Source organism: Ostrea edulis, chromosome 4 (assembly GCF_947568905.1).
Source record: "Ostrea edulis chromosome 4, xbOstEdul1.1, whole genome shotgun sequence".
NCBI classification, from domain to species: domain Eukaryota; kingdom Metazoa; phylum Mollusca; class Bivalvia; order Ostreida; family Ostreidae; genus Ostrea; species Ostrea edulis.
In genome coordinates, this window is record NC_079167.1 from 68923258 (window position 1) to 68945182 (window position 21925).

Below are 21925 nucleotides of genomic sequence, written 5' to 3' on the forward strand. Positions count from 1 at the left end.
AAATTATAATATTACCTTGCGCTGTTGCCTGGTTGTGGAGTAGGATCTCTATCTTCATCATCACCACTGACATTACTGGCAGCATTCTCTTGATGTTGTCGTAGAGGCGGCGTTGGAGACCGTGCGGATGTATGAGGCTGTGACCGTAACTGTGGTTGCGAACTGGCAGACCGTGACTCTGTGGGACTCTCAGGAGGAGGCGACACTTTAGACTGCCGTTGTGAGCTTTCCGCGGAGGTGGGTTTCACTACAGTAATGCAGTCTTCGGTGCCTTCCCTCTGCCTTTTCCCTTTCCTTTGTCTCTTGCAGGCATATTGCGATCCTTGTATTGCGATCTATCTGGCAGAAATGAAATTTGAACGCAACTGGTCGCCTTTTTATATTCCCACACACACACAAATGTCCGATAACGCCCGATCTATTCGTTCGTCTTCGTTTTCAATCGCACGTCATATCAAACCATCGCTTTTTTTCCGTTCGTCTTATCGGGCCATATCAACTCTTCGCTCGCCTTCGGCTACAATTTACTCTAAGAAGTGAACCGAAAAATTGTGATCCTTCGCAAGTCATATTTATCCTTCGCTTACCGTTCGTTGATCATATTTGACAATAGTTTATAATCGGATGATTTGAAGGCAATTTTATTTGAATTCGTCGAATTCGCGCGCATTTTTTCCATTTTCCCCATTCGTCTCCCTAAATTCGCTCAAGTGTGAGGCGGCCTTAACACAGAGTTAAGGCTAAAATATTGCTCATAACCTTGCATTAAGAAGGTCAACATTTTGGCTGTCAACATTAAATGAGTTAATATTTTTAATGCTTAAAATTCAACAACAACAAATTCAAAAAACGTGAAGCAGTCCCTGATAGAAATTATCAGGTAGTATAGATTACATTTTGGCGACCTTTCAAAACATGAATGCGTCTCTTGTACAAATGAATTAGTTTACAATTGATTACAACTAGAGAGAAAAACAAACGAGGATTTCTTTTCAGCATACATGTTACATATCCAAGTCCTAAATTCTGCAGTAAGTTCCTGGCATCAGTAAAATGAATTGTGATGTAAATCAATATTTTCTAACATGATTATACAATGATAATTGTCTGTATCTTTTAAAGTTTATTTCAGACTTTCAATCGTGAAGATCTTTTTACCGTTTATCCTATACTATCGTAAATGTATAATGTTCTATCGTTTATCATGCCGAGAAGAACGTTACGCACGGGTACTTTACATGCCTAAATCATTCAGATTAATTAGGTGTGTAAAATTAATTTGATAATTGTATCTAATGCATCTTTTCTTGCCATGGAATTGTTGGTGAAAATGAAATTGTACAATTACATGTATTTTCATTGGGATCCAATACAGTTTGAAAATTTGCTTCATGTAAACTATCTAACCAGAAAAAATTGATCATAGCCAGTGGCGGATTTAGAGGGGGCGCAGGAGAAAACGAGAAAGCCATTGGTCCATGGAATACACCACGCCCGAAATACACTTATCATCTGTGAGAGTGTGTGTACACAGGTATGACAAATGATCGCCCCCACTCCGCAACAATCCTTTAGAACTCACTTTTAAAAAATCCCCATGTTTTGAAAAATAATCAATGCTGTATCGCCCAAGAGTTCATGTTCCGGAACATCATCTGCGTGCGGTGCGAGTTTTGCAGTCACTGGTTGGATAATCCCTCCCAAGAATATTGAGTTTAAACAGTTAAAGAGCAGAGGCAATCAAAGCGCACGGTAACATATTTTGTGAGGACGGTCTAACAACAAGCAAAAGGTAACATTGTATATTCTTCTGTTTTACATAGTCTTACAGTGTACATCATGTCTTATAAATACATGTCTGTTCATTATAAGTATACGCAGAATACGCCAGTATACAATGTACGCCTCGTCGCCGCCAGTGCATTGTAACTAATGATTGTTACATGTATCAGCGCGCGTGTATCTGTATTCCTGTTTGAACACAAAAACTTGTTGTTTCGTCCGTTTTATCTAAAGTATAATACACTTGTGTCGTTTTTATTGTGTATTTCAATCAATATACAATAAAAAAAATCGCCTGTATTGACTGAAATAGAATCATTGTTTTTATGATGTGCTTCGCGTCTAGCCTCTCCCCTGATCCGGCCTGCCTAATTGAAGACCTACAGGTAATTGAAGACCTACGGAAGACTTACAAAAATAAGGGTTATTTACATCAAAACTAATATGATTTTCTCATTAAGCATGTCTCAAATATCTAATATAAACAAAAAAGTTTGATAAAAATAAGTTTTAAAGTGTATTTTCAAAGCTGGGTAGGGGCAACTATTTTTCTCTTTTGACGACCTAGCGCAAGAACGATAACTCGTATAACTGTCATACTTGCAAATCAGCTGTTCAATTAATAATCATTTCTTGTATATTTTCTTTGTTAAAAGATCGGAAAAATGTTTCAAAATTGTATCTTAAAAAATAAAAGAAATGAAAAACAATTCAACAGCTGCTTTGTAGATATATATTTACATGAGTTATCGCTCTTGCACTAGGTCGTCTAATAGAAAAAAATGTTCCCCATACCGAGCTTTATAAATACACTGTAAAATTTATTTTAATCAAAATTGTTTGTGTTTATTTTATATTTGAGACATGCTTAATCAGAAAATTATATTAGTTTTAATGTATATAGCCCACGTTTTTGTATAGGTCTTCTGTAAGTCTTCCGTAGGTCTTCAATTACTCGTAGGTCTTCAATTAGGTATGCCCCGTTTGATCTGATGATCCGCTCCTGTCAACTCGACATGATCCGACTCTTTGGATCAAGTTACTGTAGTAATAATATATATGTATTTCGGTTAATACACAACGAAAATTACCGCGTTTTGACTGTATTAGAGACCCCCATCTTAAACTTGAAGAAATATAGCTTGTGTGCAGCTTTCTAGACGTTCTGTCCCATTATCAATCCGTCCCTTAGTCGATTCGTCCCATTACCGATCCGTCCCTAGACTATCCGTCCCCTAGTTAATACGTCCCCTAGTCAATCCGGCCCAGAAAAAAATGATTACCAAGCTATTTACAGTACTGAATTGGTTTAATTTATCTGCGTATTTCATCTTCATGGTGTGTGTGCCGCTGATATCTTCTGTCATCAGGTAGGATGACAATAATATGCTGTTTTGATATTTGACAGCTTTTTCAGAGATCATTATACACATCACAATATTTGTTAAAATGGGCTTCATTTTCAATACAAAGAATAGTTAGGTTACTGTAAGCTCGTAATTAATGATCAAAGGTTGCACAACAATGCAGTTATAAAACTGTTTTCACTCAGGTGTTTTCACAATGATCAGTGGACAGGGGACACACATTTACATTAATTCCTATACATATTTAAATAACGATGTTTCTACAATAGTTAATGAGCACACATTTTCATAACCATCGCACTTCAAACAAAAATTATAAATCCTAAATAAACAATTTTATTTACACGTCTAACTTCAGCAGTTATCTAATAACAGGGGCCCTACTGGGCAGTCTGCGCTATAAATCTACTGTACACCATCGCCAGTTATCTAATTTTGATAACTATCTGCAATATATATGCAAAAACGTCCCTTTGTCTTAAGTAATTATTCATTTATTATATCTTTGATAAAAAAAAAATTGGAGGGGCCGGATCGACTAAGCAAAATCGGCCGAATCGACCATGGGACGGACCGTCTAGGGACGGATCGACTGTGGGACGGAACGACCTGCTACCTGTGTGTACCGTATTATGGCGTATACACACTGTAAGTTATGCATAAATTAAATGGCGCACCGTAGGTATCAGAAATCGATTGTTTTGAACATATTTTATTGATCAAATCAAAAGGATTGGGAACAAGTTCTGAAAACTTACAAGTCCCTCTCCTAAAATATTACAATATGTCGATCATGCAAGATAAATCAACAGGTAAAATGTACAATACGCCAGTTTCGAGATTAGAGCTCTCCTGTGTAGGAGGTGCATTTAGTGGAACTTTGAATGCTTATGTGGGACATAGTGGTACCACAGTCAGTGAGAAAGACGATAAAAGGTATAGAAACCGACCTCTTATTAAATACTTGTTGTAGGAAATGTAAAATACTGTCAAAAGAAATGTTTTACTAAAGTGGAAACATAAATAACAATGTTATATTTCCAAGCAATGTCCTGGATATGATAGCTAGGAGCAACAAAATAATGTGATATAATAAGAATTCTAAGTATTTAATTACTTCTTGAATACTTATCATTTACTTAGTTTGTGTATCAGTCGATATTGGGTGATAAAACTGCGTATGATAAACTTACTGTGCAGATTCACTTATGCAGTGATGAATATCTGTCCCACTCCCGCGTGTAAACAAGTTGTTTTGCACCTTACTAAGTACGAGAGTTCTCCAAAGGGAAATAACTCAGACGTATCTCAAAACCAACGTATTAGATGAAGCAACAAGATTCTTCTATAAATTTTATGAACAGCTGAAAAAATATCTATATACCTCATAATAACAATTTTGTATCAATATTCGCTAAGTCAAGTATGAAAGGCGTTTACAAAGATTATTTCTAGCTCTAGAGTAATTTTTACAAGCGAAAAAGAGATGATATACATCTTCATTAATATGTCCACATGTACGTATACAAAACGGAGAATCTGTAATTAATGTATTTCGTTTATAAAGATCATAATTAAGTTTACAGTTGTATCTTAGCTTTGTATGAATAATGCTGATATATCGTTTTCCAAAAGAGTAATATGATGGTGGTCTTGTAATGTCTGTTATTATATATTTGCTGGATGAATTGATTGAGATGGCTTATCTGGCTTCTACATATAATAAATTCCATTGTTGTACAGAGTCGGGTACAAATGATATTTTGAATAACTCTAATCTGCATTTTGGAATGTAAAACTGATCTTTGTTTCTAGTATTATGAAGGGATATATTTTCATGTTTATTTGGAATAATTTCATTTAAATAGTCGGGGGCGCTACCATTACAAATTGTAAACATGGTAGTCATTTTTAGCTCAGCTGAGCCGAAGGCTCAAGTGAGCTTTTCTGATCACATTTTGTCTGGCGTCCGTCTGTCTGTCTGTAAACTTTTCACATTTTCATCTTCTTCTCATGAACCACCAGGCCAATTTCAACCAAACTCGCCAAAAAGCATCCTTAGGTGTAGGGGATTGAAGTTTGTTCAAATGAAGGGCCATGTCCCTTTCAAAGGGGAGATAATCACAAAAATGCAAAAATAGGGTGGGGTCATTTAAAAATCTTCTTCTCAAGAACCACTGGGCCAGAAGAGCTGAAAGAAGTAGGTACAGTTTCTACAGTCATCTGGCCCAAAATATTGATGATTTCACTTGGAGCTCAAATCCTTGCATTCAATTAAGGAATAGTTTAGCAAACCCAAAATTCACTCGGTTTGATCAGCAAAATGATTTGTGTCATATGACGAGAGCTTGAAGTTGGCATAAAATTGCAAAAATGCTATTTTCAATGAAAATATCCACAAATTCAGGTGGTTTTCCTTTTAGAAAACATACAGCGCATGCGTCGAGCAAATTCATATTGAAACATGTTTTTCATCTCAAAATAATACACAATATATATCATTTTCATTTTGCTCGACAAATGCGCACATCTTTTCCTGAGCAATAATTTGTATGACATTTGACAGTTTTCAGGCTTATTTTGAGAAAAAGGCGGGAAATGTCTTATTCATGATGTCATAATGCTATCCATTTAGGACTATCATTCTGATTTTGTTGACATAGTATACCTGGCATTTATTTTACTTTCTTAAAACGCTGATTAAGGTTAATTCCAGACACATTTTATAGAGAGAAATATTTTGGGCCTTTTTATGTATACAACCGTACTTTGTTCTTTACCTGAAAGCTTCCTGATATATTGCAGATTCAAGTTTGTTCAAATCATGGCCCCTGGTGGTAGGATGGGGCCAAAAGGGGGGGATCAAAGTTTTATATACAAATATATAGGGAAAAACTTTAAAAATCTTCTTCTCAAGAACCACTAAGCCAGAAAAGCTGAGATTTACATGAAAGCTTCCTGACATAATGCAGATTCAAGTTTGTTCAAATCATGGGCCCCTGGGGTTGGATGGGGCCACAATAGGGGATCAAAGTTTTACATACAAATATATAGGAAAAATCTTTAAAAATCTTCTTCTCAAGAACCACTGAGCCAGAAAGCTGATTTTTACATGAAAACTTTCTGACATAGTGCAGATTCAAGTTCGTTAAAATCATGGCCCCCGGGGATAAGATGGGGCCCCAAGGATGATCAAAGTTTTACACACAAATATATAGGGAAAAACTTTAAAAATCTTCTTCTCAAGAACCACTAAGCCAGAAAAGCTGAGATTTACATGAAAGCTTCCTGACATAATGCAGATTCAAGTTTGTTCAAATCATGGGCCCCGGGGGTTGGATGGGGCCACAATAGGGGATCGAAGTTTTACACACAAATATATAGGAAAAATCTTTAAAAATCTTCTCAAGAACCACTGAGCCAGAAAAGCTGATTCTTACATGAAAACTTTCTGACATAGTGCAGATTCAAGTTTGTTCAAATCATGGCCCCTGGGGGTAGGATGGGGCCACAAGGGGGGATCAAAGTTTTACATACAAATATATAGGAAAATTCTTCTTCTCAAGAACCACTGAGCCAGAAAAGCTGATTCTTACATGAAAACTTTCTGACATAGTGCAGATTCAAGTTTGTTCAAATCATGGCCCCCGGGGGTAGGATGGAGCCACAAGGGGGGATCAAAGTTTTACATACAAATATATAGGAAAATTCTTCTTCTCAAGAACCACTGAGCCAGAAAAGCTGATTTTTACATGAAAACTTTCTGACATAGTGCAGATTCAAGTTTGTTCAAATCATGGTCCCCCCCCCCCCCCCCCCCCCCCCCCGGGTAGGATGGGGCCACAAGTGGGGGGGGGTCAAAGTTTTACATACAAATATAGGAAAAAGCTTTAAAAATCTTCTTCTCAAGAACCATTGGGCCAAAGAAGTTGACATTTACATGAAAGTTTCTGACGTAGTGTAGATTCAAGTTTGCAAAGGGTAGTTTGGGCCATAATAGGGACTAAGGTTTTACATGCAAATATATATGGAAAGTCTTCAGATATGGGCCAAGGTGACTCAGGTGAGCGATGTGGCCCATGGGCCTCTTGTTGCGATATAACGTCTACTTTGTGAGGTTTGCCAGCCTGTTTCTGAATAAAGGGATTCTCTAGATGCCAAAATAGGAAGACCAGTAACAATTCTAGCTGCACATGATTGTACTTTTTAGCTCACCTGAGCTGAAAGCTCAAGTGAGCTGCTCTGATCGCCTGTTGTCCGTCTGTAAACTTTTGACATTTTCGACTTCTTCTCCAGAACCACTGGGCCAATTATAACCAAACTTGGCCAAAAGCATTCTTGGGTGAAGGGCTTTCAAGTTTGTTCAAATGAAGGACTATACCCCCTTCAAAGGGGAGGTAATAACAAAAATACAAAAAGGGTGGGGTCATTTAAAAATCTACTTCTCAAGAACCACTGGACCAGAAGAGCTGAAATTTACATGGAAGCTTTCTGACATAGTGCAGATTTAAGTTTGTTAACATCATGGGCCCCGGGGGTTAATTGGATAGGGCCACAATAGGGGATCAAAGTTTTACATAAAAATATATGGGGAAAATATTTAAAAATCTTCTCAATAACCACTGGGCCAAAAGAGGTGAAATTTACATGAACATTTTCTGACATAGTGCAGATTCACGTTTCATAAAATCATGGCATCCGGGGGTAGGATGGGGCCACAATAGGGGATCAAAGTTTTACATACAAATATATAGGAAATTTTTTTTTAAATCTTCTTCTCAAAAACTACTGAGCCAGGAAAGTGGAAATTTACATGAAAGCTTTCTGACATAGTACAGATTCAAGTTTGTTAAAATCATGACCCCCGGAAGTAAGATGAGGCGACAATAGGGGATCAAAGTTTTACATTCAAATATATGGGGGGATCTTGAAAAATATTCTCAACAACCACTGAGGCAGAAAAGCTGAGATTTACATGAAAGCTTCCTGGCATAGTGCAAAACTCATGACCCCTGGGGGTTAGAATGGGGCCACAGTAGGGGAACAAAGTTTTACATAACTAATAAATAGAAGAAAAAAATTCTCCTTAAGAACCATTGGGCTAAAGAGGTTTACATTTCCACAAAAGCTTCCCGACGTAGTGCAGATTGAAGTGTGTAATAATTATGGCCCCAGGGGGTAAGATGGGGTCACAGTAGGGGATCAACATTTTACATACAAATATATAGGGAAAATCATTATGAATCTTCTTCTGAAAAATCACTGGCCAGAAAAGTTTACATTTACATGAAAGCTTCATGACATGGTGCAGATTCAAGTTTGTTCCAATCATGGCCCATGGGAGTAGGTTGGGGACACAATAGGGATCAAAGTTTTACATGCGAATATATAGGAAAAATCTTTAAATATGAGCCCAGGTGAGCGATGTGGCCCATGGACCTCATTTTTAAGCTTATCAGTATTGTGAACAGAACAGCCATCCCAAACAATTGAAGCATATTCAAGAGTAGGTCTAATAAATGCTATGTACAATTGTGACAAATGTTTTCTACCAACTTTGAGCTTATGCTTTTTTAAAAGTCCTATATTTAAATAAGATTGAGCAACTATGGAATCAATGTATAAAGACCAACTGAGGTTATGTGACAATAATAAGCCTAAATAACACACTCCAATCTATTAGTTTTGGTAGAATGGAGTTATCTTTCTTTTTTTTTAATTTTTGAAAAATAAACAGCTTTAGTCTTCGATGGATTGAATTTGAGTAACCACTTATTTGACCATTTTTGTCATATATGTAAATCATAATTAAGTTTATATTCAATTTCTAGCATATACATGTAATATGAGGATTGCTGGAGTGAGTTGTCATCAGCAAATTGTCTACACATTGATAGCATATTTACAGCTACATCTTTAACATAAAAAATAGTAAAGGTCCTAAAACAGAACCTTGGGATGCACCAGCAAATATATCAAGTTTTGACGATAAAAGGTCCTTTTCAAAAAGAAGAATGACGCGTGAGCAATTTTCCAAAAAGATGGGAAAATATTTTCTGACAATGATCTGTTGAAAAACATAGCAAGTGGTTTGACAATGGTGGGTTTAGTTGATTTCAACATTTTATGGCTAACACAATCTGGGCTAACAGCTTTATTAACTGGGAGTATTGTAATGATATCTACTACTTCAATGATGATGTTATTTAAGGAATCATTACATAAGCTATACATCGATTCTCGTGACGAGTAGAAGTGTAGAAGTCGGATTTGTTTCAAGGCTTCTGTTCCTACCAGGAAAAATTGCAGGGTTATTCAGTATAGGATATATGAAATCAGACTCGTCCTATCCATATTCCCAATTAGTGGTTTCAATTGAAATGTTCTGACTGCTTCATTTAGCAATTAACTAAATACCACAACTTATGCAATAGCTCCATTTTTTTCAGTCAATTTTAATCGTTATAGAAATGGCAGCAAAGATCCGGGTGCTAATAGTTGTTTCAAGTCATGCAGACCTTGGCAATACCGGGCAGAAAACGGGGTGGTATCTTCCAGAAGTTGCCCATCCGTATGATATCTTTACTAAGGCTGGATTCGAAGTGGATTTTGTTAGTCCTAAGGGTGGAAATGCACCTTTGGTAAGTTATTTCACGAAATTGTTTCATAACCATTCAGTAGTGAAATATTCATTATCATCGCGAACATATACCGCCTAGAATTTTTTTAATTTTATTTTCTTACTAATTCTTACATAATCTGTTTCATTTGATAAAGCAATAAATAACTTTTAATTACTACTTTATAGATACGAATTGAATAAATGTATTAATACATTATAATGAAAAAATGTTTCACGTTACAAAAAAAGACACCTGGCATTAATTAAGTTTATCAGAAATATATTAATGGGAACATATAACAGGGCATGCTTACTCCTCCTAGGCACCTGATCTCACCTCTGGTGTGTTCAGGGGTCCATGTTTGCCCAACTCACTATTTTGTATTGCTTATAGGAGTTATGAGATTGATCATTGTTTGTTATGTTCACCTTTTATACAAGAACTTGATGATATTGTCAGTGAGTAAACTATATATTTTCATTCTAAAGGACCCCACAAGTGCAGAAATGTTTAAGGAGGATGCGACATGTCAAGATTTTCTGAAATCAGGGGTTGAAAAAGTAAAAACCACCATGAAACCATCAGAAGTAGATATAAGGTAATTTAAGGAGTGTTTAGTGCAGATAAATCATTTATTCACCATTGCGGCGCATAATCTATGGACTACACGAACAACTGCAATAAGAACTATAGAAACAATCAAACAAAAGACACGGTAGTGCATTTATTATTCATTACAAACCCGCATACGCAGTTGGAGGTATTCGCATGTTGTAGTTTTTTAATTTACCGGATGGAGGTACATACAAGAGATAGCACATGACAGAACACTAATTGGAAGTACACTATGTACCTTGTTCGGAGACATTTCTTGTTAGAATTCTCCCTAACACTTTGTAATGATTTGAGTGTATTTTTTTTTTATCAATATGAAAACAGTGTCTCCACAATCTGTAATCTGCACTCTTTTTAAAGAGCAATTTCTTTCTGCATGGTCTCAAACGTTCAATTTCTTTCAGCAAGTACAAGGTTTTCTTTTACGCTGGTGGCCATGGCCCGATGTTTGACCTGCCAAAGAACGATGAGATTGCTAACCTGTGCAGTAAGGCCTACGAAAATGGGGCTGTGGTGTGTGCCGTCTGTCATGGAACCGTTGGTAAGATGCCCCCCTCCAAAAAAAATGCCCATGTTATTTATTGGGTCAGGACAGTACTGTAATTGTTTTTAAACTTTCTGGAAAATGTGCACGTGTCATGTAGCCGAGCATTGTACAAAACTTCGGGTTTGTGACTGAATACAATGATTTGATATGTGTATTTGTTATTAGGTTTAGTACCGGTGAAATTATCTAATGGAGAAAGCATTCTGAAGGGACATACAGTGACATCATTTACAAATGCGGAAGAAGACTTAATGAAACTATCAGAGGCCATGCCATTTCTACTGGAGACAAAACTAAAAGAATTGGAGGCCACTTTCATCGCCGCTAACTGTTTTGAAAAAAATGTGCAGGTATAAGGGTGATTTTTTTCCCCTTAGTGGCATAATGAATTTATATAACTTGTAAAACAAAAAATGTCAAAAATGATCTATTACACCAGATATAAAACTGACATTACTAGATATTTCCATATCCAATGCGGAGTTGTAGACCCCAGAAAATCACTGTAGTAATCAATGTGTATTCAATATGCAGATAGCCGTTGTCGTTGCTACATTTTTAGCTTCGTAAAATGTGTTTTTGAAACAAATTTTAATATGCTCCGGAGCTTGGTCAAGTTCATTTGTAGCAGTAATGACCGTTATACTGACCTTGAAAAATAGCATTTTATCTGTTGTATAGCTTGGACCTTTCAGTTCACAAGAATGAAGTTATTTTAAGGTAGCTCACTGCACCAAAATCATGGCGAAATTTGAACATCTAGAATCTCTTATTTGCAAACAAAACACCTTTTTTTTTTTATCAATCCGGAAAAAATCACCCCAAAATCATATAAAATAATCGAGAGCTTGTATCACGTTTTCGATGGTTAAATCATGCCTCATACGAGATGGTTAAACGAACCATGAAATAAAATTTTAGTGCAATGAGCCACCTTAAAAAATATGTCGCGGTCACTCTAGATCACTAAACTTGATTGTGGAAGGCCAATCTTTAACAATCTTCAATCTCGCCCCTCCTCCATCTTGAACCTCGGGGCATAAAAAGTTACATGTGAATATTTATGGAATACAACTTCCAAAATTGCAGTGGATGATTAAATTTTGAGCAATTGCTATTGAATTGAAATTAATTAAATTAAAATCAGTGATTTCATATTTGGTAAGAGGTCACGATCACTGCTTAATTCCGAATCGTATTTAAGATCAATGGCAGGGTTAGAGTAACCATTAGCAACGATTGAGAGGGTCATTATTTCTTGTATATTTGTACGTTGATTTCCCTTTTTTACAGGAGAGTGGTCGGATCATTACAGGACAAAACCCGGCTTCAGCTGGACCTATGGCCGAAAAAGTTGTCTCCCTTGTAAAAGCATCATAATGGAGTGTAATGTCACTTGATTTTTATTAGTTGTCGTTATCATATACCCACTAGTTGTAAACAAAGTTTTGTATAATAATGTTGTGCAATGTAGTAAAAAATCGAGAGAGAAAATCTGTTTTGTTCATATTTATTTTACATATCGTTGCAGAGAGGCAAGAACATTTCATGAATTGCCTGGTTTTTATGAAGTGTCGGATGCATTAAAATAGTAAAACATTTCAAAGTGTGAGATCAAACATGAACAACTTGGACTCCAGGGCCATGCGTTTCAAACTTTCGATATGTGACATTTCGTAACGGGTTATGTGTATGCTCTCCTTTCTCCGCGGTCCTGATTCACTCCCCTGTTTGTAATTTTGCACTCCAATTAAGCTGTATGAATGCTTACGGAAATAAACAAACATACCAGAAGGACCCTAGAACATTATATTGTAACAATGGACCAGACCGGGATTCAAACCCAGGCCCCCTGAATCTCGTTGGGTGCTCTATCAACTGAGCTCTCTAACCAACAGGGATCTAACCGTATTAACATTATAAGATATGACTAATCTGGACCCATCCTAGAGTCAAAAGCCTGGGTTGTGAAATTCACCATTCTTGTACATCCTTTTCTAAGTATGCATTTAGATTTTATACAGTATCAGCAAACTTAAACGAGTCCTTAAAATCATTAAATTATAATTTTGACACCACCCTGAAACCAACCCCTTACCCCTAGGATCATACCTACTCCTTCTCAATATCCATTTAGATTCAATTTAGTATAAATAGCACTAAAGATGTTAATTAAATGTTTTATACTGGGGGAGCAGGGGTCCTGAAATTTAAAATTTATGTCCCCCTTCTTCCAAATTTGAAAAGAATTGGAATGGTAGTTATCAAGAAGTTAAAAAATTCTTTTGTTCACACATTTGATAACTGACCATTTTGGCCCCACCCTAATACCAAAACCCTTACCCCTGGGATCATCAAATTTACATCTGCTCTTTCTAAATATCCATTTACTTTCAATTTAGTATCTATAGCACTAAAGAAGATATTATTTAAGTGGTTTACACATAAACACTATATAGTAAGTTTGGTCCCATCCTGGGGTCATGTAATTTACAATTTTTGTAGAGGTATTACTGCTCTACATCACTATGCATTTAGTTTTTCTTAAACATGTGCAGTTTTAGAAAAGAAGATTTTTGAAAACTGGTCAATATTGGGCAGTTTTAGCCCCGTCCCTAAGGCCCTGGGGTGCAGGAATCCTGACATTTACAATTGATGTTTCCCTTCTTCCAAAGATTTTTCATACCAAATATGAAAAAATTGGAATGGTAGTTATCAAGAAGAAGTTTACAATTTATGTCCCCCTTTTTCCATAGATGCTTCATGCCAAATTTGAAAAGAATTGGAATGATAGTTATCAAGAAGTTAAAAAATTCTATTGTTCACACATTTAATAACTGATCATTTTGGCCCCACCCTAATACCAAAACCCCTACCCCTGGGATCATCAAATTTACAATTTTATTTAAGTGGTTTACACATAAACATTATATACTAAGTTTGGCCCCGCCCTGGATCATGAAATTTACAATTTTGGTAGAGGCCTTCCTGCTCTACATCACTATGCATTTAGTTTTTATTACGCGTGCGGTTCTAGAAAAGAAGATTTTAGAAAATTGGTCAATTTTGGACAGTTTTTTCACTGCTCCTGGGGTGCAGGAGTCCTGCAAGTTACAATTTATGTCCCCCTTGTCCCAAGGATGCTTTATACCAAATTTGAAAAGAATTGGAATAGTAGTTATCAAGAAGTTGAAAATAAGGAAATTTAGAATTTCATGCCCAGTGACCTAGGTGTACACTTGACCTAAGAATCCAATAGAAACCAGGATCTTCCTTAGGTACCATTCCTTTTTTTTATCATTCCTTTTTTATCATAAGAGATATTGCTTAATTCTTGTAAACGTCGAACCAACACACGACTTTCATATTACACCATCTCCGAAATCTTTTAACCAGTTGCAGGGGAGGGGGATAAGAAACATATGCGTATGTATTTTTGGAGGTAAAAAATTGTCTCTTGACGTCTAATTTTGTTGAAATCCTTCAATGCCAGTGTTGGGTTGCTTTCCCCAAATGTTCTGCTACAATTTCCGTTTTGTGTCGTACGTCAGCATTCGAACAGCTCTATCTTCCTCCCATTTCTCTAGCTCCTCTCTTGGAAGAATACATCGCATCACTTCACGCATTAATTTATCACAATCCCCAAACACGCGTGATCCCAACGGAACTCCTTTTTCGTCCAACTCCAAACACGTATCGTCGTAGTCGGTGACTTGTCTAGGAAGAAATCATTTTCAAAACATTATGAAAAACAAAACCAATATCTTATTTTTAAAAAGTCATCAGCATCAGGTCAAAGAAACTACGTGGTTTTGAGAGGAAAACTTTCAATTAATTATGACATTCCCATGTAAGAACTTTGACCCCTGCTGAAGTTATTCTGGCCTAAGGGTGTGAATGCATATAAATCTAGTATTCTACAGCACAGGAGGGTGTTGACAATTGTGCACTTGTGGTCCAGATCTTTAGAAGAGTCTTCCTACATACCGGTATCTCGTAGAGACCTAAAAGTTTGAACCCCTACTGTGACCGCACACTGCCCCCGGTAAACATGATTTAAACAGATTTTAATCTTCATCTTGTACGGAAGCTTTGTAGCAAGTTTTTGACTTGTGTGAATAATTTGCCTGTCATCATAATTGATTGAATTTTTCACTCAAATAGAGACGTCGTTCATATAATCAACTTCTTCTCAGAAACTGCTGGACCAATTTTAACCAAACTTGGCATAAACTAGAGATCGTTTTCATGAAAAACAAATGTCTCCCCAGTTCCTCAAAATGGAAGTGCTCCAAATGAAACATCCTCACCATAATGTGTTCACAAGCTATTTTACATCCTCCACCCCTCTTACATCCACTATAACTTTTAGGAAAATAATCGGATCCTCCTGTCCCAACAATATGCACATTTACAAATGGGAATGAAGCATTGTACAAAGTTTCAAGTCTATCCGATAAGCCATATAGGAGGAGAAGCGTTCTCAAGATTTTGTAACAGACAGACGGACAGAAAGTACAAAAACCAATATATCTCCCCCTGAAACAAGGGAGACATAACTATTTTTGGCTTAAGGAGATTCAAAAGAAGAGTTACTTCAAAGGAGAGATAGTTGAAAACTAATGAAAAATTTGATAGAAAATGAAGATAAGGAACATTGATCAATCTAAAAAAAATCCCATGAAGAATACAACATTATGAGTAGAGGAGGAAAACTCCACATATATGGACACACCAGAGGTGGAATCATATGCCTAGGAGGAGAGAGTAATCCCTGTTGACCCGTGACCCCCGCCATGAACCCTCTATCTTGATCAGATTTAAACGATATAATTTCTAGTCGAAATCAGTATGTAAAGAATGGCCTAACAATTGGTGTGTTACACGTTAGGCATTAGACTTAACAACATATTGCATAATTTGCAAATGAGATCATTATAATGACCATAGAATTTGCGAAATACTGAATTCAACGAGAGTTAAAACCCCTTTAACACCAACATATTTGTCAGTAGCTTGTTTCGATCTAAAATTTGATCATATGTAGAACATGTTCTCGTGCATCGAATCAGTTGAGATACATAAACAGCATATGTAGATGATATTAGGAATATTTCTACATAGATATGGGAAGTAGACGATGGAGACGCTGACGTCATCCCATTTTTAATAAAGCTGAGTTATCAGTTTGCCGTTATTAGCATCGATGTTGAATAGAATATCATAATATGAGGCAGATATGGAAGATTGTGGTGTCTTTTATTCATAATTCACTGGGATATAGCATATCAACAAATAAATTATGAAAATGAACATTGCTATAGCATTGTTAATAGATAAAACGTCGTCGATATATCTGAATGTTGAGTTGAAGGCCACGGCAAGATATTTGGCTATAACATTTTTAAAATGAACATGTAAGCCAATTTCAAACAAAGCACAGAATAACCTTGTGTGAAGGAAATTCATATTTATTCAAACGAATGGCCAAAGTCGCTTCAAAGGAGAGAGTCATGGCAAATACTGTACGCAATATCCGAGATATCACCTTTCACACGTATGTATATTATTATTGTTTATAGGAGTAATGAGATTCATCACTGTTCGTTATCTTCGTCTTTCATAGACTAGTCATGAAGATAACGATAAAGGTTATAAAAGCGTAAGGAGGTATAGGGGCTTTATTCAAATTTGTTCAGGTGATGACCATTTGGCTTAGAATGAGGCCACAGAGGGGGCTGGAACTTTTATAGGAATATGTTGGAACCACTTTTACAATCTTCTCTGGAACAGCAAGACTACAGTCATCACGTAAAATGAAAACTAAATCATTATAATGTATGCTATCATAATAGGAAATATCGAATGGATTCTATTTGGTTGCAGTAAGTGACAATTGTTTGATGAGATAGATCTTTCGACGATCGAGGTTGATGATGTAGTGGTCCATGAACCTTTCGTTTTATGATTGATCTAATATGGGGTCGTTAAATCGACCTTTGAACTTTGTTTAAAAATAGAAAATATTTTCACCAAATAAACGTTTACATGTAAGTGGTAAAAAAAAAAAAATACCTGTTGCAGATGACTAATCGTATGGGAACTTGACCCATTTCCACCAGATCGTTTGCTGGAGAAACTTGAAGCGTAGTTCCAAGAGCCAAAACGAGGTCGGAGCGTTCTGCGTGTTCCTCCGCGCCATGTAAAACATCTTCTTCCAGATAGTCTCCAAAGTTTATGATTGTGTTCATCAAATACCCATTACACTTCTACAAGGACAAATTTCATCAATATAAAACTGTTCATACATTGACTGTTCTCCACATCTCTACAAATATTGGAATGCACATTGATCATAAAGAATAGTATCGTTTCACTTAATCATTTTTAAGATAATTTCTGTGATTGTTTTGTTTATGCTGCTTAATATCTTCGCAAGCCATTGTTTTTCAGTCCGTTTCGCTGTCTACAACTTGAAAATCCATAGATTGCACTTTGAGAATACTTCACTCAACATCGAAGGCACCGACCGTAGTCTCCGCGTCCCGCAACAAGATTTTATTCCGCGACATAAAGGTCTCGACCCCCCCCCCCCTAGTCATTGCCCCCATTTTCTTTTATATACATGCACCTCTGTTGCAATCCAATAATAATTATTGTAAAATATGCTTTGCGTCTCATATACAACTAAATGTGGTCTGGATGAATAATAAACTGAAGATTAAACTTGACAGTTTTTCTTTTCTAATTCATAGTCACCGTCACGGTAGCTGAGTGGTTAAGTAATCATTAAGCTACCATGATTGCTTCGCAACACCGTGCCATGTGATCCCCAGTGCCACTTCAAACCTAAGACGCTTAAAATAGATTGGTGACTTCCTTTCGCCAACAGCCTTGTTCAACCAGATGGCTTTAAGGAAAGGTGAAGATAATGAGCAGTGATCAATCCCATAACTCCCACAACCAATACAAAATAGAGAGTTTGGGCAATCACGGACCCTTGGATATACCAGAGGTGGGATTAGGTGCCTAGGTGGAGTAAGCATCCCCTGTCGACCGGTTACACCCGCCGTGAGCCAGGTGTATCTTGATCAGATAAACGGAGTTTAAAAAATTAGTCAAAATTAAGAGTGAGGGTCAAACTCGACATTAACAGTGTTTTCCAAATAACGACGCCTTCCAAGCATAGATACCACGTGGTGATTCTTTCAGCAAAGTATGAACGACCCCCAGCTTTACTAAATTAAATGGTCTCCAACAATAATTTTGGGGAAAAGGTGTGTAGGACAGGCTTTCTATCCTCTCAACAACACCGTAAAGCATCATTCTTACTGACAATTATACTTGTCAAACATTTGGCCTGCAATTATCGGAGTTTGAATTCAATTTATTCGTTCAATCTTTCAGTCCCTTTGGAGATGTATTCTTTTTAGCAAATCAGATCCAATGCCAGAATTCACAACTTTACTTGACACTCGTTCGTTGAAGATTACAGAAACCATAGAACGAGACTAACTTAGATTAATTGATTGATTGATTGTATCTTGTTTAATGTCCCTCTCGAGAATTTTTCACTCATATGAAGAAGTCACCAACACCGGTGAAGGACTTCAAATTTAGGCCTATGCTCGGCGCTTACGGCCATTGAGCAGTGAGGGTTCTTTAGCATGCCACACCTACTGTGACACAGGACATCCGTTTTTAAAGTCTCGTGACATTCACACCTGATGCCGAGCGTTTGGTGATGGAACGGTCACTACCTGTTTTAACGATTAAGGTCTGTCGTGGCCGGGATTCGAACCCCGACCTTCCGCATACGGGGCGAACGCTCACTTGGACAAGCCACCAGTATTAAAAGTGAAAGTCATCGGTCTTTCAGATCTTAGATATGGAGGTTCCGTGTCTCGGTAGGCTTTATCATGATAAAGAATCTTCACTGCTACGCCGGAGGATCCTTACATAGTTCAAAATTTGTGTCGCTTAACCTACAGCTGATGACGTCTCTATATGAGTGAAAAAAATCTCGAATTGGATGTAAAACAAGCAAATTACATCATCACAAAGGAAAGGTGAAGATAACAAACACTGATCAATCTCATCACTCCTATAATGAAAAGTGAAGATAACGAACAGTGATCAATCTCATCACTCCTATAATGAAAAGTGAAGATAACGAACAGTGATCAATCTCATCACTCCTGTAATGGAAGGTGAAGATAACGAACAGTGATCAATCTCATCACTCCTATAATGGAAGGTGAAGATAACGAACAGTGATCAATCTCACAACTCCTGTAATGGAAGGTGAAGATAACGAACAGTGATCAATCTCACAACTCCTGTAATGGAAGGTGAAGATAACGAACAGTGATCAATCTCACAACTCCTATAATGAAAGGTGAAGATAACGAACAGTGATCAATCTCATAACTCCTATAATGAAAGGTGAAGATAAAGAACAGTGATTAATCTCATCACTCCCATAATGAAAGGTGAAGATAACGAAGAGTGATCAATCCCATATTTTCTATAAGCAATACAAAATAGAGGGTTGGGCAAACACGGACCCCTGGACATACCAGAGGTGATATCAGGTGCCTAGAAGGAGTAAGCATCCCCTGTTGACCGGTCACACCCGCCGTGAGTCCTATATCTTGATCAGGTAAACGGAGTTATCCGTAGTCAAAATCAGTGTACCAAGAACGGCCTAACAATTGGTATGAAACAAGCCAGAAAGCATTTGACCCAAAGATAGGTTGTAATGGCAAACTAGATTTTTAACACGACCAAAGAATTTTCGAAATGCTGACTTTGAACTAGACTGTTCAATTAATAATTCCAAGGCTGACAAATTGTAGACTATAATGTATAGGTCCTCCATCCGTTACAACGTACCTTATCGTCACAGACACGCCCAGTTCGATGATTTATCCGGCAGTGCTTACACTTATTCACAGGAACATTGGTGGCTTTACCCCCACATCTGAAATTTCTGACGTATCTTTTCTTACATTTTTCACATTTCTCTACAAAGGTATTGCCATGCAGTTCTGAGATTTGACCTTCCTCAAGCCCAGAGAGACGGTGCAGCCCATCAACATTTTGACTGATCACGTGCTTCAAATCTCCGTTATCCATCAGTTTTACTATTGCTTCGTGGGTGTAAGTTGGTCGGAGAATTTGAAAGTTGCGTTTAACCTGCTTGGGTTTTCCTTTGGTCCCTGAAAAATATAGGTAATTCATATATTACTAAGGATGTGGTCACAATTATTCTGTTTTCTTATAAATTGATTTTACATTGTTATATGTGATTGTAAGAAGTACTTAAGCCTTTACGTAACAGGCAGGCGCATAGCATATCTTTTCAAATTGGATAGGGCAGAAAAACATTTAAAAACGAACCCTCTTTTTCATTTTTTCAGCGTTCCACAATTTGATTCTTATGATCTCATGATAAGTAAGGACTGTCCATTGCAGTATTTTTTAAGATGTAGATGAATAAGAAACAAAACGTGGGATAACGATATAGAATGTGATTCAGTGTACCCACAGGCAGACAATATTCATTTCACCAGCACTTTGCTAAGTACCTTGCTTCTTATCTTTATCCCTCTCAGTCCATTTCCCCCGAATTCCTCGGAAATCTCCGATTCCTGCTGCGGTGGAAATACCCGCTCCTGCGTATGATAAAAACCAAATTATGGATTTCTTTATTAGTTACTATGTTAAAAGTTTTCTTTTCTCATTAAAATAAAGTATAATCCTCTTAATTTTGTGTATATTTATAATGTAATAGTGCAGGAGAATACTATAACATTAAAGTCACTTGGTTGATACTCACCCGTGAACGCTATGCAGTATTTGGAGTTCTTGATCAGGTTAGCTATGTGCTCTGCCTCTCGCTGGACTTTGTCGTAAGAGTTGTGGATTTCCGCCGTTTTGATCGCCTCCTTCACCATTTCTTTTTCCTCCTTGGTTAGGTTCGATTCCTGGGATTTATACGAGCTTTTTAAAGCAAACCAGCAGTCTTCGTGAAAAGTCGCAAATCCGTTATCGTCCCAGTTCACGTGGAAACCTAAGGAGACCAAGTTTCAACAAGATGATGTCATGTCGTATATTTTAGTGAGTGCATGTGAATACAAAAATTACTATGCACTCTGACAGTACACTGGCTTTCCTCACAATGTTATAGCATCATCACTTCGTCTGTTCGCTGTCACTGTTACATCGGATTAAAGATAATTGATCGCCATCTCTCTCTCTCTCTCTCTCTCTCTCTCTCTCATCAAATATACTTTATTGCTCATTGCTCAGTAAAGAGAATTTTAAAATAGCCATCCTTATGAACTCAGACCGAATGGTCAAATAAAACTATGACTGGTAACTATAATCTAACCTGAGCGTTTCCCTTTGGGTACGATGAAGGCCCTGACATCCACCCGTCCGTCTGTCTGCCTGATTAGACATTTATCACACGCCACTACGGCACATTTCTTCTCCCGAGCATCGTCTGTACCCGTCGCCATTGCGAGTTCGTTTATTGATTTTTCCCGTATTGACTGATTTTTAAAGTTCTTGGGGGTAAAACCACGAGTGTGTTTGTTGTTATTTTGGTTACGACGACCAGTCGATCCTTGTGATGACGCAAATTGGTAAAAATAGAAATGGAAATTCATTTAAAGGTATGAGTAGTTAAGCTTACAGGTATGTTGACCAAGTAAACGTCAAAAATACTTTGATGACACACATTATACAAGAAAGACGACTGCCTCCTTGTATGTGTAAGGTTTATAAGGAAGCATTTGAGTACTAATGATTTCATGTTTTAATTATTTTAAAATTTACTTGATAAAAACGAATTATTCTTCTTGAAAGAAATGATATCGGTTATCATTATTGCTATGATCATAAGTTAAACAGAACATGAAAAGTCTTGCATTTCTCTTAAAAAGTGTATAAAAACAGGTCTGTTCATCAGTTTTTGCATGTTT

The 21925-nt window shown here is 37.0% G+C and overlaps 2 protein-coding genes across 4 annotated transcripts; one reads left to right on the top strand and one right to left on the bottom strand.

Annotated features, from left to right (window-relative positions):
- Nucleotides 1-1415: 1415 nt before the first annotated feature.
- On the top strand, nucleotides 1416-12428 carry LOC125668797 (uncharacterized). 3 transcript variants are annotated; one of them, XM_056163615.1, is made up of 6 exons: nucleotides 1416-1534; nucleotides 9618-9790; nucleotides 10261-10370; nucleotides 10792-10928; nucleotides 11100-11284; nucleotides 12228-12428. In XM_056163615.1, the coding sequence occupies exons 2-6, from the start codon at nucleotides 9620-9622 to the stop codon at nucleotides 12312-12314; spliced, it is 690 nt and encodes a 229-aa protein (XP_056019590.1). In that variant the 5' UTR covers nucleotides 1416-1534; nucleotides 9618-9619; the 3' UTR covers nucleotides 12315-12428. The 3 variants fall into 3 exon arrangements, with proteins under 3 accessions (XP_056019590.1, XP_048759171.1, XP_048759172.1); XM_048903214.2 differs by having other exon boundaries at nucleotides 1417-1792; XM_048903215.2 differs by having other exon boundaries at nucleotides 1507-1792; nucleotides 9599-9790.
- LOC125668795 (NAD-dependent protein deacetylase Sirt6-like) lies at nucleotides 12428-21560 on the bottom strand. Its single transcript, XM_048903211.2, has 6 exons — nucleotides 21331-21560; nucleotides 20776-21009; nucleotides 20525-20611; nucleotides 19830-20155; nucleotides 17010-17203; nucleotides 12428-14651 (listed from the first exon to the last, which is right to left on the bottom strand). The coding sequence occupies exons 1-6, from the start codon at nucleotides 21458-21460 to the stop codon at nucleotides 14456-14458; spliced, it is 1167 nt and encodes a 388-aa protein (XP_048759168.2). The 5' UTR covers nucleotides 21461-21560; the 3' UTR covers nucleotides 12428-14455.
- Between the last annotated feature and the right edge of the window lie 365 nt (nucleotides 21561-21925).